Source organism: Panthera uncia, chromosome X (genome assembly GCF_023721935.1).
Source record: "Panthera uncia isolate 11264 chromosome X, Puncia_PCG_1.0, whole genome shotgun sequence".
Lineage (NCBI taxonomy): Eukaryota > Metazoa > Chordata > Mammalia > Carnivora > Felidae > Panthera > Panthera uncia.
Window position 1 is genome coordinate 41,284,554 of NC_064817.1, and position 15,573 is coordinate 41,300,126.

Consider the following 15,573-nt stretch of genomic DNA (forward strand, 5'->3'; position numbering starts at 1 on the left):
GAGAGAATCCCAAGCAGGGCACTGGCAGTGCAGAGCCTGACGCAGGGCTTGATTGCACAACTGTGAAATCATGACCTGAGCCGAAATCAAGAGTCGGATGCTTAACTGACTGAGCCACCTAGGTGCCCCAGAATCTATAACTCTTGACTAAATTATTAACTTTGCTTCATGAGCACCACATTCTAACCACTTCACTCGGCAAGGTACTGTATAGGCATTTATTACTCACCATGTGAATAGCTCCTGCAAAACTCGGGGATCCAAAGGCTGAAAGAGAATTCATCATTATCATCATCAATAGTAATACTAGCTGACATTTACTGAGTGTTAATCTTCTCTATTTTGCATCTTTGAGTACATTTTACCCTATTATCCCATTTTACAAGTAAGAAACCCACAGCAGAGTGAAATTAGGTAATTTGAACGAGATGACACAGCTATTAAGTGTCTGAGTCTGGTTAGTTCTGAGCTCAGGAAGTCTGGGTCCAGGGCCCACTGCTATTACTATTTTGTTTTGCATTTCACAAAAGGTGAAATATTCTTTTTTTGAAATGTGCTCCTAAAGTCCCCAATGGGAGCCCTCCAACCTGTCGGCGGCCAGTGGCGACACCAAGTGGTAATATGCATGTACTGCAGCCTTCTCCAACTCCAACGTAATTATCACTCCTGCTCAAGCTCTCCCAAATAAATTTATGTTCTAAGGTAGCTTCATGACAAGTCTGCTTCCAACCAGATTGCTATCCCTCAACCTCTCTTTTTATGGTCTCAGAGGAAAATACATCTTTTCCAAGGTTAGCTTCTCTTTTTCATTTCATTTCTATATCCCATGTATTTTACTCCATTATCTATCTATCCCCTCCTTTTCTAGTCTCTTCAATTTCTGTTTCACCAGGGGCTCTTCCTGCTAAACCTGCAAATAAACTCTGGTTTCTTCTATCCTGCAATGACAAAAACAATAATGAACATTTCTCTGAATAATCACCCCATTACAATATTTTAATGTTTATTTATTTTTGAGGGAGAGCGAGAGTGTGAGTGGGAGCGGGGGAGGGGCAGAGAGAGAGGGAGACAGAATTCGAAGCAGGCTCCAGGCTCTGAGTTGTCAGCACAGAGCCCGATGTGGGGCTTGGACCCACAAACAGTGAGATCATGACCTGAGCCAAAGTCGGATGCTTAATCGACTGAGCCACCCAGGAACCCCACCCCAGGTTTACCCTTTTAAAGAGGAGTTCCAATAACGGGATTCCCTTGCTCAAAAACCTTAATACTTTTTCAATCACTTTCTGAATGAAGGACAAATCTCAGTATGACATTCAGGATCTTCTAAAATTCGGCGTGAATTTCTGGTTGTATCCCCCATACACTTCCCTACCGTAAGCTTCAATCACACAGGAGTACTCACACAAGTCCTCATAGGTGATTTCCTTTGCACAAGGTATTATTTCCACTTGGATTTACCTTTATCAGAGGAGTCCGCATAACTTTCCCTGGATTTTTTCTAGTTAACTTGTGGCTGTCTCCCACCCTCCCACCCATTACACTATGAGTGCCTGAAGGCAAGGAGGGACTAAATGTTACCAGATAAAGTAAAAATAAGCTTGGACTGAGAAAGCAAAAATCTGGCCATTCATCAGGCTGGAGTATCAGACACAGATAACGCCAGCTGCAAATATAACAGGGAACAGTATTTCTCTCAAAGACATGCTGCAGCTATAAAATGATAACAACTCCCTTTGAGTGACCACCACTTTTCTTTATTCCCTGAGAAACTTTGTTCTCTACAAACATAGACTATCAGAGACTTTGCTGCTTGAAATCATGCCAGTGAGAATAAAACATCCTGCATTTGTGTGGAGGACATAAGGTTCTTGGAAACAAAGAAGCAGCCTGGAATTCCTATCCAGGTGCAGAACTTCGGATAAGGGCTATCTGGACACGACATTCCACCATCTATTTTTTACTTTGGGTTCCCAAGGAAACCAGTGTCTGGGTTCATTTCACAGCCCAGACTCGATGTTGTTGACCCCTTCACACAGTGCTGCTTTGAGCTTACGGAAAACAGTCCTTCATTAAAATTTATTTAAACTCCACCCTTCCCTCAAATTCTGTAATGATTGTTTTTTTTTGTTGTTGTTGTTGTTAGATGTCCCATGGTTTCTCTTGTGCATGGTCTTCTTCATTGCAATGGTCAAAAAGCCTGACTTTTAGATTGCCTGGATTGACTATATGGATTCTGGTCTCAGTTCTGCTGATAACTAATTAGGATCATCTTAAATAAGTCAATGCACTCCATTGGCCTATTTCCTCTTCTATAAAATGAGGGGCCTTTTCTTCCAATTCTACTGTAAGCACTTTGGCGTCAGGAAGTTCTATTTTGGACTCTCAGTTCTACCACTTACTAAAACCTATGATTTTTGCTTTTCCGAGCCTCTGTTTAGTAATTATTAAAATGGTGAGATAATACTGGGGCGCCTGGGCGGCTCAGTTGGTTAAGTGTGGGACTCTTGATTTAGGCTCAGTTCATGATGTCACAGTTTGATATCCAAAGCCTTGCGTTGGCCACAGGGAGCCTGCTTTGGATTCTCCCCCTCCCTCCTTCTCTCTCTCTCTCTCTGCCCCTCCCCTGCTCACGCGCTCTCTCTCTCGCAATAAATAAACTTTAAAAAATGGTGATAATGGGGAAAACTGCTATGTAGATTATCCAGTGCTGCAAAAGAAATAAACTTAAAAAAAATGGTGATCTTAGGGAAAACTGCCGTGTAGATTACCCAGTGCTGCAACGAGGCTCAAGTAGACTGTTATAAGCATCACTATATTTGATCACTATTCCTACTCCTGTTATGTGAGCTCAGAGAAGTTACCTAATCTGTCTGTGCGTCTGTTTTCTCATGAATTAAAGCGTAGAATGATAGTACGTACCCCAGTGCGATTACTGTGGGCACTAAATGAGATGAAAGTGAGTTAAGGGCTTAGCACAGTGCCTGGCACGTAATTAGAGGCTCAAAATATGTCAGCTAATGTAATTAGTATTAGATTACTACTAGCTATTCTGTCGGCCAGAAGCTCCGCATAAACAGTTTCATTCTAAGGACAAAACCCCAAAGAATCGTACTCCAGGTTATTAACAGTGAAGCATAATGGGAGCATTTCTTTTTCAAAAGCAATCGGCACGCCCAACACGGGGTTAGGGCCCGCCCAGTCCTCATTAAATATGGCAGCGAGCAGGGCCGACTTACTGCGGTTGCGCACGCAGAAACTCCTCCTACGTCGCTTTCTCCGCCCGGCCTCCTTCCCACCTCGCCTCACCCCCGCCCCGCCAGGGCCGAGGTGCCGGGAGAAGGCCGGGTAGGGCGCGCAAGCGCAGACTTTGGCTGTGTTTGGCCGATACTTGTGAGGCGCCTGTCACATGAGCCGCGCGCCCGCTCCGCTCCCCCTCCTCCCGTCTGGGCTGTGAATGAAGCTCTGCCGGCTACGTGGGGCGCTAGCTCGGCTTGGTGTACTGGACGCCAGAGCCGACTGAGCGCTCGGCCCGCCGGCGGCCGAGACGGGCTCCGCCGCCCCTGACCTCGGCGACAGGTAAAGACAGATGGGCTGTCGCTTCCCCAACAGGTCCTTGGCGGGCCTCTGGCCCCCGGCCCACCCGCGGAGCACCCCCTGGGCGCAGCGACACAGGGGAAGCGCTCCCCCGATGGCTCGGTCCCCCGGAGAGGGGGGTTCCCCTTGCCCGGACGCCGCCGCCTGGCACTCGGAGGAGTTAGACTGGCTAGTTCCAGCCAGTGCAGGGCGGCATCTTCCCGGGAGCCCTGCCCTATTCTCTGAGCCAGGGTCCTTGTGCTGTCCCAGCGAAGTTTTCTCGCGGAGCGGCGCCAAGCCCGCCCCGCTTTTGAATGGGGGGGAGGTGGGGGGAGGCTGGCTGCAGGCGTCCCCTTTCCAGGACTGGGGCAGAGTGGTTTTGGCTGGTGAAGCTCTTTCGAGGCCCCGCTGTTCTTCCTCCCGCTCTGGACTCGCAGGTTGGTGTGGGTCTTAGCGAAGTGGACTGCAGACTCTCAGAAAAGTCGTTGTGGCAAGTTTTCCTTTTTCCCACTTAGCGCGGGTGGCTGGTTCTCTCCAGACATTCCAGGCTTGCGCTTGAGCGCCTTCACCCTGAAGGGGAAAGCTTTACCTTCACATTGATGCACGTTTACGTTTCTTAACATTTCAGAGCAAATCAGTTTCCTGGAGTGCTAAGCGAAATTGTTCGTGTGCCCGTGTGATAACGTCAGTGTAAGCTACCCCGAGTAAGTGAGGGAAATCCTGAAGTGTGGAGCATAAAAAGCCAGTAAGAATCTGCTTTACATAAACTTCATACATTTATTAGCAACTACCCGGGTTTGACTTCAGAGATGTTAAATTTCTCCTGGTCCCACGAGGCGCGGACCACTACTTAACGCGAAATAAGAGAGAGAGAGAGAGAAAGAAAGAAGAAAGAAAAAGAAAGAAAGAAAGAAAGAAAGAAAGAAAGAGAAAAGAGCAAACCAAAACAAACTGTCCGGGGTTCTAGACAAGTCATCAGAGCGCTTTTTCCTGGTGAATTCATCCTTGGACTTGGGACTTCCTAAGTTTTCTTGGACTTTCGCAAACCTTTGCTTATCCAAAGCATTGGTTCCCCCCCTCTATTGGTGCTGTTGGGGCTAGTGTCCACATTTACGCTCTTTTCCTTAAACAAAAGTCATCAAGGAAGACCCAAATGATGACTCTCAAGTTCGTATTAGTCTTCACGCATGCATTAGAGCTTTCATTTCGCAGGTGGAGGTGCTGCTTGTGTAAAAGCTATGGAAATAGCAACCTACTTTCATGTTGACCAAGTCAAAAACTTGAGGTCTTTTGCTTAGAAAAAGCTGATGACTTGGGTGCTAAATAAGGAAGACCAATTTATTAAGAACTGGTTTAAATGGGCAGCACAGCGTTTAATATATTAAGCCCCTGAATCAAACGAAGTAGTCAGACATTATGTTTTTGTCCCTCTGATTCCTAGCTCCTTTCATATCCTTGCAAATAGTATTGTCCTAAGACCGAATTTGACTTTTTAAGTTTAGGAATTAGCTGAATTAATTGGTAGTACTTAAATTAGTATTCTATTTTTATTTTTTTTCTTTTCTTCTTCTTACCCCTGATTATAAAAGCAATATGTGCTTCTTTTAGGACATTGGCAAAGTGAGGGGAAGTATAGTGAAGCAGAGAGAAAGAACCACGACCCAAAGGGCATTGCTCTTAACTTTTTATTATGCTTGCTTGCTTCTCCGTTCCTATACAGGATCTATTTTAAAACTTTAAATATTACAAAAGTTGTTCTCCTTTCTACTAAGTTTTAAATGGCAAGTTGGGTGCTGGGGCGGGTGGTAGGAGAGGGCAATAGATATTATGCTGTTCTTCATTCCCCAAACTGTGGAATGTGAATATAGGGAAGACATTTAATGGTTATCTCATCCAACCACGCATCCTTTGAGATTCTGAAACCCATTTACTGAAGATCCAGTGATTCACGCAGAGTTGGACAGCACTCAGTGGCAATAGTAACTGACTCTGGATCTTACCATTCTATCTTTCTAAAGCAGTACTTTGCTGGGAAAAACTCGGCACTACCCATGTCTGCATGTCTTTGAAGGAGAGGTTCAAAGAGGGACAGGAGGTAATTCTTAAAGATTTGAATTTTTTTTTCATTTAGATATTCATTTTGCTATTCACATTTTCAGGTTGAGGGCTTGAACTTCTTGCAGAAAACAAGGCCACACAGCGGCTGGTCTGTCTACATCCCATTCAAGCCTTCTTATAAAACTGGAGGGCTTTGGGAAACCAAGTGTGTGACCCCAGCGTGGGAGAAGAAAAGCTGAAGATGGCCATGTGGCAGGGTAAGAAATCAGAACTTATTTCTCTAACTGGTTTTTCCTCCATCCCAACCCAACCCCCCAAGCTGGTGGCAGGCAGCCAACCGGCCCTTTCTTTAACCCTTTGTCTCCACAAAGACAAAAGTATATTAATTTAAAAGAAGATCAGGTGAACATAAGGGAAGCAAAACAAAAATAATATAAAAACGGAGGAGCACAAAACAGAAGAGACTCATAAATATGGAGAACAAACTGAGGGTTGCTGGAGGGGTTGTGGGAGGGCGGATGGGCTAAATGGGTAAGGGGCATTAAGGAATGATCTCCTGAAATCACTGTTTCACTATATGCTAACTAATTTGGATGTAAACTTTAAAAAATAAAAAATAAAATTAAAAAGAAGTTGCTGCTACCTAGAAGTTTCACCTATTTTAAAGTAGGGGTGGAGAGGTAGGGGGATGGTGGTAGCAAGAAAATGTAATGCCAGAAGCCTTTTGAAAGAACTCCCTTCTTTCGAACATGTGCTTGTAGGGGTTATGTGTGAGGAAACAGGATTTTTTTTTCATATTTGTGTTTTTTATTTGTTTCTTGCAAATTCCTTATCATAAGGTTCTCAATGGTGGGGGAGACAGATGTCAGCACCTCCCTGGCTTCCTCTTCCCCGTAAAGACTTTAAAGCATATTTAATGTTATAGTGTTTATATTTGGTGATGGAAGGAAATGCCCGTTTTAATAGTATGAACTACCCAAGAGCAAAACTCAACGGTGGTGTCTTACCTGATGGATTTACATCTCTTGTGAACCTAGGAATTCCTACCACCTGCAAAGTTATTTTTTATTTTTGGTGGGGTTCAGGGTCGTGTCCTTGGGGGAGTATCAGAATTTCTGGGGCTGTGTGGGGATTTTTATGTTTTTCAAAAAGGAGTGTGGGTTTAAGAAATGATAGACAAACACTACCCAGACTGGTCTGTGACCCAGAAAAGGTTAAGAACCACTTGGAGTCGAATGCAAGAAGTTATATAGATATAGGTATTCATCAGGTAGGTTTGTTGGTTGCTAATGTATCTGTTAAAACTTTCTCCTGTTGGTTATGGCTTCAAATACGAAGGCACACAAATGCAACATGTATTTTTGATGTATGAGGATTGTTACTTTGAAGATGTTTGTTGAAATGGGAATTGGCTTGTATCACTCGCTTTGGACGTTTATCAGGAGCAGTTTGGAAATTCTTGTTTAAATCGCGAGGTATTCTTTCATTCAACAAACATAATACAGAGGTGAATAAGACACAGAGCCCTAGAGGGTTCCTTCTCTTATGGGAAAGGCAGACATATAGACAAATGATTGTGTTAGGTTAAATTAAGTGTTAGAATAGGGAGACGTGCAAAATGTGATGGAAGCCCAGAGAAAGGCATGATGAATTCTGAGTTTTGAGCTGGTCTAAAAAAAAAATGAGTGGGAGTTTGCCAGATGGGCGAATGAGAGAATTGCATTCTGGGCAGACAGAGAAGCACTGTTTGGGAACTTCCAAGTTGCTCTGTTTGCCTCGTGTGAGATGTGTGGGCCACGACCTCGGATGAAGCTGGGAAGGTAGTTGGAGGCCAGATAATAAAGGACCTTGTATGTTCTAGGAAGGATTTTACACTTTATCTGGGAGACAAAGATTCTAAACAGGGAAGTAACATAATCAGATTTTGTTTCAGAAAAATTACTTTGGCCGCAGTGTTGAGGTGGAGTTGGAGCTGGAGAGAAAGAAAGCCAAGAGCTGGTTGGGAGCTGGTTGGGAGGTTTCTGGTAGAGCACTTGAGGGAAGGAGTTGGGAGTCTGAGCAGAAGCGGGGCAGCAAGGATAGAGAGCACAGGGTGAATTCTACAAATGTTCTGTGACCAGATGTGGGGGGAACAGGGCCCGGGTTGACACCCAGTTTGGGTGCTTGTGGCGGGTGGTGCCAGTCCCCGAGATTGGGGACCTAGCCTCGGGAAGATGTGAGAAGAGCATATGGGGATGGATGGTGGGGAGTTAGTGTACTGACTTTGGTTTGGCTTCTTTTGCTTGAGACACCTATGGGCTGTTAGGTTCATGATTAAAAGGTGGTGCTGGAAGTTTGTGAAGGTGGGGATCTAAAGTTTTGTTCCTAATGATGCATAAAGAGCTTGTGTTTTTTCTCTTTAGTGGAAACGCCATTAGTAGTTAATGATTTATTTATTTTCTAATAAAAACGTTCTAGTGAATACCAATTCTTAATAAAATGTCATAGTTTCTTCTTTTTTAAAGTTTATTTATTTTGAGAGAGAATGATAGAGTGAGAATGTGTGAGCCAGGAGGGGCAGAGAGAGAGGGAGAGAGAGAGCCCCAAGCAGGTTCTGTGCTCTCAGCAAATGGAGCTCGATGCAGGGCTCAATCACATGTACTGTGAGATCATAACTGGGACCAAATCAAGAGTCAGACACTTAACGGACTGAGCCACCTAGGTATCCCTGTCAAATATATTTTTTGCCCCTGTCGTATTTTCTTAATCATATATTTTGTTCTCTCAGGCCCTAAAATCGGATCTGCTTAAAATGACATTGGAGTAAAACCAAATTTTCTTAGCATTAGTGAATAGGGGAGTATTCCATATAAGTAATTGCAACTTATTTTTTTTTATGTGCAACATCTAAAGTGACAAGCAATAGTGACAATGATAGTTTGGCTGGCACTATGGTAGAATAGTTAAAAATACAGATTTGGGTTCAACTCTGATGGGTCCATCACTTGGTAGCTGTGAGACCTGGGGCAAGTCCCTTACCCTCTCTGTGTCTCAGTTTCCTCCTCTGTAAAATGAGGATAATAATAGAACTCACCTTAAAGGGTCATTTTGAAGATTAATATATACAAAGCACTTAGGACATAGTACGTGCCATGTAAATGTGTGCCTTTATTATTAGTAAGACATTTAGAATATTGCCCAGCATATAATACATGCTCATTAAAATTTATCAGTAGCTGCTGTTGTTACTACTGTTACTACTGCTACTACTTATACAACCACCATTATTGTTGTCACTATTACTTTGCTATATCCTGGGGTGACCCTGGGACCCTGTTCTGTTGAGGGAATTTCAGGTTGTCCTTGGAAGCCCTACCCTGTGGTAGTCTGTTTGAGTCTTTAGGTAGAGGCTTAGATCTGAAGAGATCCTTAGAAAACATCTAGCCCAACCCCTAGAAGTGAAGTGACATGCCCATGCTCAAACAGGTTGATGGTGGTGACAGGACTAAAACCCAGGTGTCCTGGTTCCCTATTCCAGTTTTTCCGTGGGCTCAGAGGAGGGAATGGGTGGGTCTATCCTCAGCTCAAGGAAGCTTGGAGTCAGTTTCTGGAGGTAGTTAAGGAACTCTAAGAGCTAGAAGAAGCCAATCCTCCTTAGTCTCTTGGGTCAGTGGTATCTAGTTCCTCCACAGAGAGTTTTATCAGAACTCCCATACCCCTCAAACATGGCCAACATTATTATTTTGACTTCATTTGATGAAGCCCTGTAACATATTTCCTGGCCGCTTTAAACATAGCCTCCTGGGCATAATTTAGTATTTTTGATAACTCAGGGTCATCATTAATACCATCAGATTTATTGATCTAATTGTCAAGAAGTTATTGACAAGAGAACTAGTCAGTTTGGGGTTGGATGAGGTTGGACACATATTGTCAGGTATTATTTATTCAATTATCATTAAAAATTTTTTAATGTTTATTTTTGAGCGAGAGAGAGAGCAAGTGAGCATGAGCAGGGGAGGAACAGAGAGAAAGGGAGACAGAACCCGAAGCAGGTTCCAGGCTCTGAGCTGTCAGCACAGAGCCCAATGTGGGGCTGGAACCCAAGAACCATAAGATTATGACCTGAGCCAAAGTCGGATGCTTAACTGACTGAGCCACCCAGGCGCTCCCCAATTATCATTTATTAGGTACCAGTTTTGCACCAGGCACAGTGTTGAGCCCTAGAGGTGCAATGGTTAGTAAAAATAGGTATGGTCTCTACTCTCATGGAGCTTGCCAACTAGGATAAAGGTAGCATTTCAAATTCATAAAATCATTTATTTAACAAATGTGCTGAAGTAATTTGGAAAAAAATGACACCAATATAAATTTAGAAGATTAAACTACTGTTTCTTAATAAAGGAGAGGGTGCATCAGAGTTGTCCAGGGTGCTTTAAAAACTATTCCTACTCAGGTCTCAGACTCCCCAAATTGGAATTCAGTCTTAGGACCTGCACATTAAAAAAAAAAAAACAAAAAACAAAAAAACAAAACTCTGTAAGCAGTTCTGATGTGTAATCCTTTTTGGATTACATGTACACTGCTACATTAAAGAATGAAAACTTTGAAAAAGAGAGATGATAGGAGAGTATATAGTGTTGGGGTAGGGAAGGTATTTGTATGCATAATATCAAAGGTAAAGTAATAAATAAAATATTAATATAATCAACTATATGCAAATTTAAAATCCTGCAAAACCCGTGAAGTTAATGACAAAACTGGAAGCAGTTGCAACAAGACTCATTATTCAGAGCAATAAGAAAAATACAAGTATCTGACTAGAAAAATGTGCCAAGGTTGGGAGTAGGAAAATTCGTAAAAGAAGAAATCTAAATGGCCAATAAATGTGAAAAAATGTTCTATCTCAGTGGTAGTCAAAGAAAGGAGATTTAAGATGGCATACCATTTTCTCCAATATAATTTACAAAGATTAAAAAGGAATCACAGGGGCGCCTGGGTGGCTTAGTTGGTTAAGCCTCCAACTTCAGCTTAGGTCATGATCTCATGGTTCATGGGTTTGAGTCCCGCGTCAGGCTCTGTGCTGATAGCTGGAGCCTGGAGCCTGCTTCAGATTCTTTGTCTCCCTTTTCTGTCCCTCCCCTGCTCATGCTCTGTCTCTCTCTCTCTCAAAAATAAACATTAAAAGAAATATAAATAAATAAATAAATAAATAAATAAATAAATAAATAAAAGGAATGACAAAACTCAGTGTTGGTAAGGACATGAGGAAGCAGGCATTCTCTTGCACTTCTGGTGGGAATGTCCGTTTGGCATTATCAAAAGCTTTAAAAAACACGTTTACCTTTTGACCCAGCATTGTTTTTTTTGAATTTATCCCAAGGAAGTAATTAAGGACGTACACAAAAGTGTGTCAATAAGGGTATTCATGGCAGCATTTTCTATAGTGGGAAAAATTGGTAACACTTGCATTCTGATGTAGTAATACAGTGGAATAGTATATCACTCCTACAAATGATTATAAATGTATCATTCCTATAAATGTATAATCATTCCTAAAAATGATTAGTGCCGAGTTCTACATAGAAATAGGTTCAGGGGTGCCTGGGTGGCTCAGTTTGTTAAGCGTCTGACTTCAGCTCGGGTTATAATCTTGTAGTCTGTGAATTTGAAGCTCGCATCAGGCTCTGTGCTAACAGCTCAGAGCCTGGAGCCTGCTTCCGATTCTGTGTGTGTGTGTGTCTCTCTCTGCCCCTCCTGTGCTCACACTCTGTCTCTCAAAAATGTATAAATGTTAAAAAAAAATAATAGGTTCATAATATGATGTTATATGAATGGTGGGCAGGGGGAATCATATCCCAGATTATCGGTAGTTAAAAGCCTGGGATCTGGGGATGAAAGGTACATTGTAGGGAATATAGTCAATGGTATCGTAATAGCATTGCATGGTGACAGATGGTAACTACACTTATGTTGAGCACAGCATAATGTATAGAATTGTGGAATCACTGTAATGTACACCTGAAACTAATGTAACATTTTGTGTCAGCTATACTCAAATAGGAAAAAAAGTCTGGGAGGGGCCCTTGGGTGAAGGGCTCATTTGGTTAAGTGTCCGACTTTTGGTTTCGGCTCAGGTCATGATCTCCTAACAGTTACAGTGGGAAGCCTGCTTAGGATTTCTCTCTTCCTCTCTCTCTGCCCCTCCCCTGCTTAAGCTCTGACTCTCTCAAAAAATAAAGAAACATAAAAAAGTTAAAAAAGAAAAGAAAAAAGTCTGGGCTCTGGGCTTAGGGTTAGATCGAAATCCTAGCCTTATCAGCTGGGTAATGTTGGGAAGTTATTACCTGAGTGTTCCTCAGCTTCCATGTTAGTAAGAGAGGGATAAAATAGCAACAAACCTAATAGTTCCCAACACCCAGTAGGGTCACCTGGGGATCTCTTAAACCCTCCCAAGGCCAGGCCTCACCCAGTCGATTAGAATCCTCAGTCCTTAGGGATTGGATGCAGCCCTCAGGGTTTTTGAAGCTCCCTGGGTGACTTCGGTGTGTAGACAAGTTTGGGAACCATTGAGCTAACATATAAGCTGGTTATAAATATGAGAAAATCACAGTGGCTGGCATGTGGTAAGTAGTCAATACGTGGTAACTATTATTAGTAACTGTTATTTTTTTTATTAATAATATGACCCCATTTTAATATATGTGTTTGTGTCCATGTATGTATAATAAGAAAAACCTGAGGGGATGTGCACAAAAGTATTTAAAAAAAGAAATTAGAATTGACTTTGTTTTTGCTTACTTGTATCTTCCAATTTCTCTGTAAATACCATGGATTCCTCACTAATTTTTGAAAAGTGTAACTTCTGAAGGAAATATCCAATATATGTGCATAGCTTTTATATGCTATTGTGTTTATAATAGTGAAAAACTGAAGACACAGTTTCTATAGTAGGGGAATGTAAGTAAATTATGGAAGGTCCATATAGTAAAATATGGGGCCATTAAATATGAAGACCAATGCTGAGGAAAATCATTATGATACAGTGGGAGAGTATATGGGATGATGCCATTTCCATCTTTGTAATTTAAGTGTGCAATTCTTTGTGTCTCTGTGTTTACATGTTACATATATACCTGTGGATGTGATGATAAATATGGAATGGAAGGAAAGGAACCAAAGTTGTTTTTGAGAGAGAGAGAGAGAGAGAGAGAGAGAGAATATATGAACGGGGGAGGGGCAGAGAAAGAGGGAAACACAGAATCCGAAGCAGGCTCCAGGTTCCAGGTTTTGAGCTGTCAGCACAGAGCCTGACTTAGGGGTCAGACTCAGGAACCATGAGGTCATGACCTGAGTCAGACGCTTAACTGATTGAGCCACACAGGTGCCCCTGGAAAGGAACCAAAGTTGTTAAAGTGGCTATCTCCAGACAGTAGGATGCTTTTCTGTTTTTTCCCCTTTTCATTCTTTTATTTTCCAAATTTTATACGATGAATATGTATTACTTTTGTAATAAAAATGAGTTATTTGAAAATGAGATACACAATGATAGTGCCACCAACAAGGAGTGAATTGTGTGGGCTTCTGGACAACTGCTTCAGTCACTTTGTACCCCTTGCCCCTCCTCCACATTAAAAAAAAAAAGAAACCAAGACCCCAAGGGTTTGGTCAGAGCAGTTTTTCTTTTCTCTTTCTTTCTTTCTTTCTTTCTTTCTTTCTTTCTTTTTTTTTTGCTATTAATACTTCCTCAAGTCCTCTTGTAATTTTTGGCCATCTCTCCTTATTGACTCCAGAAACTCTTTTGGGAGTGAGAGTGGGGACAGGCAGAGAGATTATGCAAAAATTGGGAAATTACACTTACTCTCATGTGGAGGTTACATAATGAGGTGAGGTGGCAAAAATGCCAGTATAAGCATGAAAATAAGACAGGAAAACTGTAATAAAACTTAGTTGCAACGAGAAACTCAGATTTAAAGGAAGTACATTTCAACCTTACAGATTTTTTTTTCTTAGCACATCACAGTGTATCTGTAAACACTCTGGTGATTTAGCTAACACATTGGGGCCAGGGGAGCATCACAAAACAGTTAGTGAGTTGGAGACAGAGTTTCGGTGTGAAATCTGGATAGCTGTGTGGCTTGATAGTTGGACCACCATCATCTAGGAAGAGCCATCTGCTCCTGCCTGTTGACCAAAACATTAGTATCTGCACGGCTCTTAAACAAAAATCATGTTGTTAGAGCAGGAGTAAGGAAGCAGAGCACCCACCCTCCCCTTTTTTTTCTTTATCTGGCATAGTGTCTCAACTATGGTAGGTACAAGAAAATAATTCTTCATCTCTTTTCACTATTGCCTCTACAACTCCTCAGCGGGGCAGAAGAGGTGGGGATGAATAGGAGGTAAACAAACGTGATCTTTGAGAAGATTTCTGTTTCTCTAAGAGCCAGCCATTCCTTCTCAAGCATACAGTTGTGGAAGGAGCATGGACCGTGGAATCTGATACACCTGAATCTGAACCTGGCCCTGCCAGGTGGTGGCCAAAGTACCTAAACTCTGAAAGCCTCAATTGTCTCATCAGGGGTCAAGTGCGGTCTCTGGAGACAGACTCCCTGGGTTTGTGTATTCGCTGTCACTGCTACCTGTAGGCAAGTTATTTTATATACTGTGCCTCACTCTCTTCATCGGCAAAATGGGTTAATAATAATTGTACCTACTCATGGGATTATTGGGAAGATGAAATGAGTTAATACATATATAGCCTTTGAACACTGCCTGGCACAGGTTAAGCACTCACAAATGTTGACCTTTGCTATTAAAATATGCAAAAGTTGGGGCGCCTGGGTGGCGCAGTCGGTTGAGCGTCCGACTTCAGCCAGGTCACGATCTCGCGGTCCGTGAGTTCGAGCCCCGCGTCAGGCTCTGGGCTGATGGCTCGGAGCCTGGAGCCTGTTTCCGATTCTGTGTCTCCCTCTCTCTCTGCCCCTCCCCCATTCATGCTCTGTCTCTCTCTGTCCCAAAAAATAAATAAAAAACGTTGAAAAAAAAATTTTTTTAAAAAAAAATATGCAAAAGTATATGACAATACTTGCCTCACATGATTGTAGATGAGAATGAGAATCACCAAAATGTTCACCTGTTGTAGCTGTTCTGACTGTATTATAATCGCAGCAGAAAAAAAAATCGATATATTCTTAAAGGGATTTAAAAAAAGTTTTTTTTAAGTTTATTTATTTTGAGACAGAGACAGTGAGCAGGGGAATGGGAGAGAGAAGGAGAGAGAGAATCCCAAGCAGACTCCTCACTATCAGTACAGAGCCCGATGCAGGGCTCGAACTCACAAACCGTGAGATCATGACCTGAGCTGAAACCAACAGTCGGACGCTTAACTGACAGCGCTACTCAGGCACCCCTTAAAGGGATGTTTTTAAACAGGAAAGGATCTTTCAAGGTGATCCATTTCAAACATTTCATCTTACAAAGGAGGAAACTGAGGCCCAGGGAAACTGTGAGTATCACAGCTGTCATATGGTGCCTTGAGCCAGGACGATGCCCCAGGCTACTGATAATCAGTGCTGCCTAGTGTGCTCTCTCTGCCAGTCTGTCTGCCTCTTTAGCCCTACTGCAGTTATACTGCCTCCCCTAGGCTTGGCTGTTTTATAATTTTCTGCTAAACGTTAGTCTTTCCCTACTATGCATTATTGCTACTTTGAAAAGTTTAGGGTTTTTTTCCTCCCAAAGAATTGTTTTTTCACTGAGGCTTCCAAAGTGTTTTTTTTTTTCCTGTCACTCTGTTGGCATTTTTGAAATAAACTATAGGTTATGTTTTAACCAGAATTATGATTCAAAGCTTCCTGTTTCATGTAATGCTGTTCTGTGTGTGGCAGGATGGGAGGGGGGACTAGTAAGTTTCACTATGGGTGGCAGCAAATGCCAGATTCTTCTTATTTTTCCTACTTTCTGTTA

The 15,573-nt window shown here is 42.4% G+C and overlaps 1 protein-coding gene across 3 annotated transcripts in view; it reads left to right on the plus strand.

Moving 5' to 3' along the window:
- Window positions 1-3,311: 3,311 nt before the first annotated feature.
- CLCN5 (chloride voltage-gated channel 5) overlaps window positions 3,312-15,573 on the plus strand; it is a 184,392-nt gene continuing 172,130 nt past the window's right edge. Inside the window, exons 1-3 of one of the 3 annotated variants that reach the window (XM_049643852.1) lie at window positions 3,312-3,576; window positions 4,202-4,318; window positions 5,733-5,888. In XM_049643852.1, coding sequence (XP_049499809.1) covers window positions 5,873-5,888 — 16 coding nt within the window. In that variant the 5' untranslated portion in view covers window positions 3,312-3,576; window positions 4,202-4,318; window positions 5,733-5,872. The other 2 variants (XM_049643851.1, XM_049643850.1) reach the window with 2 other exon arrangements.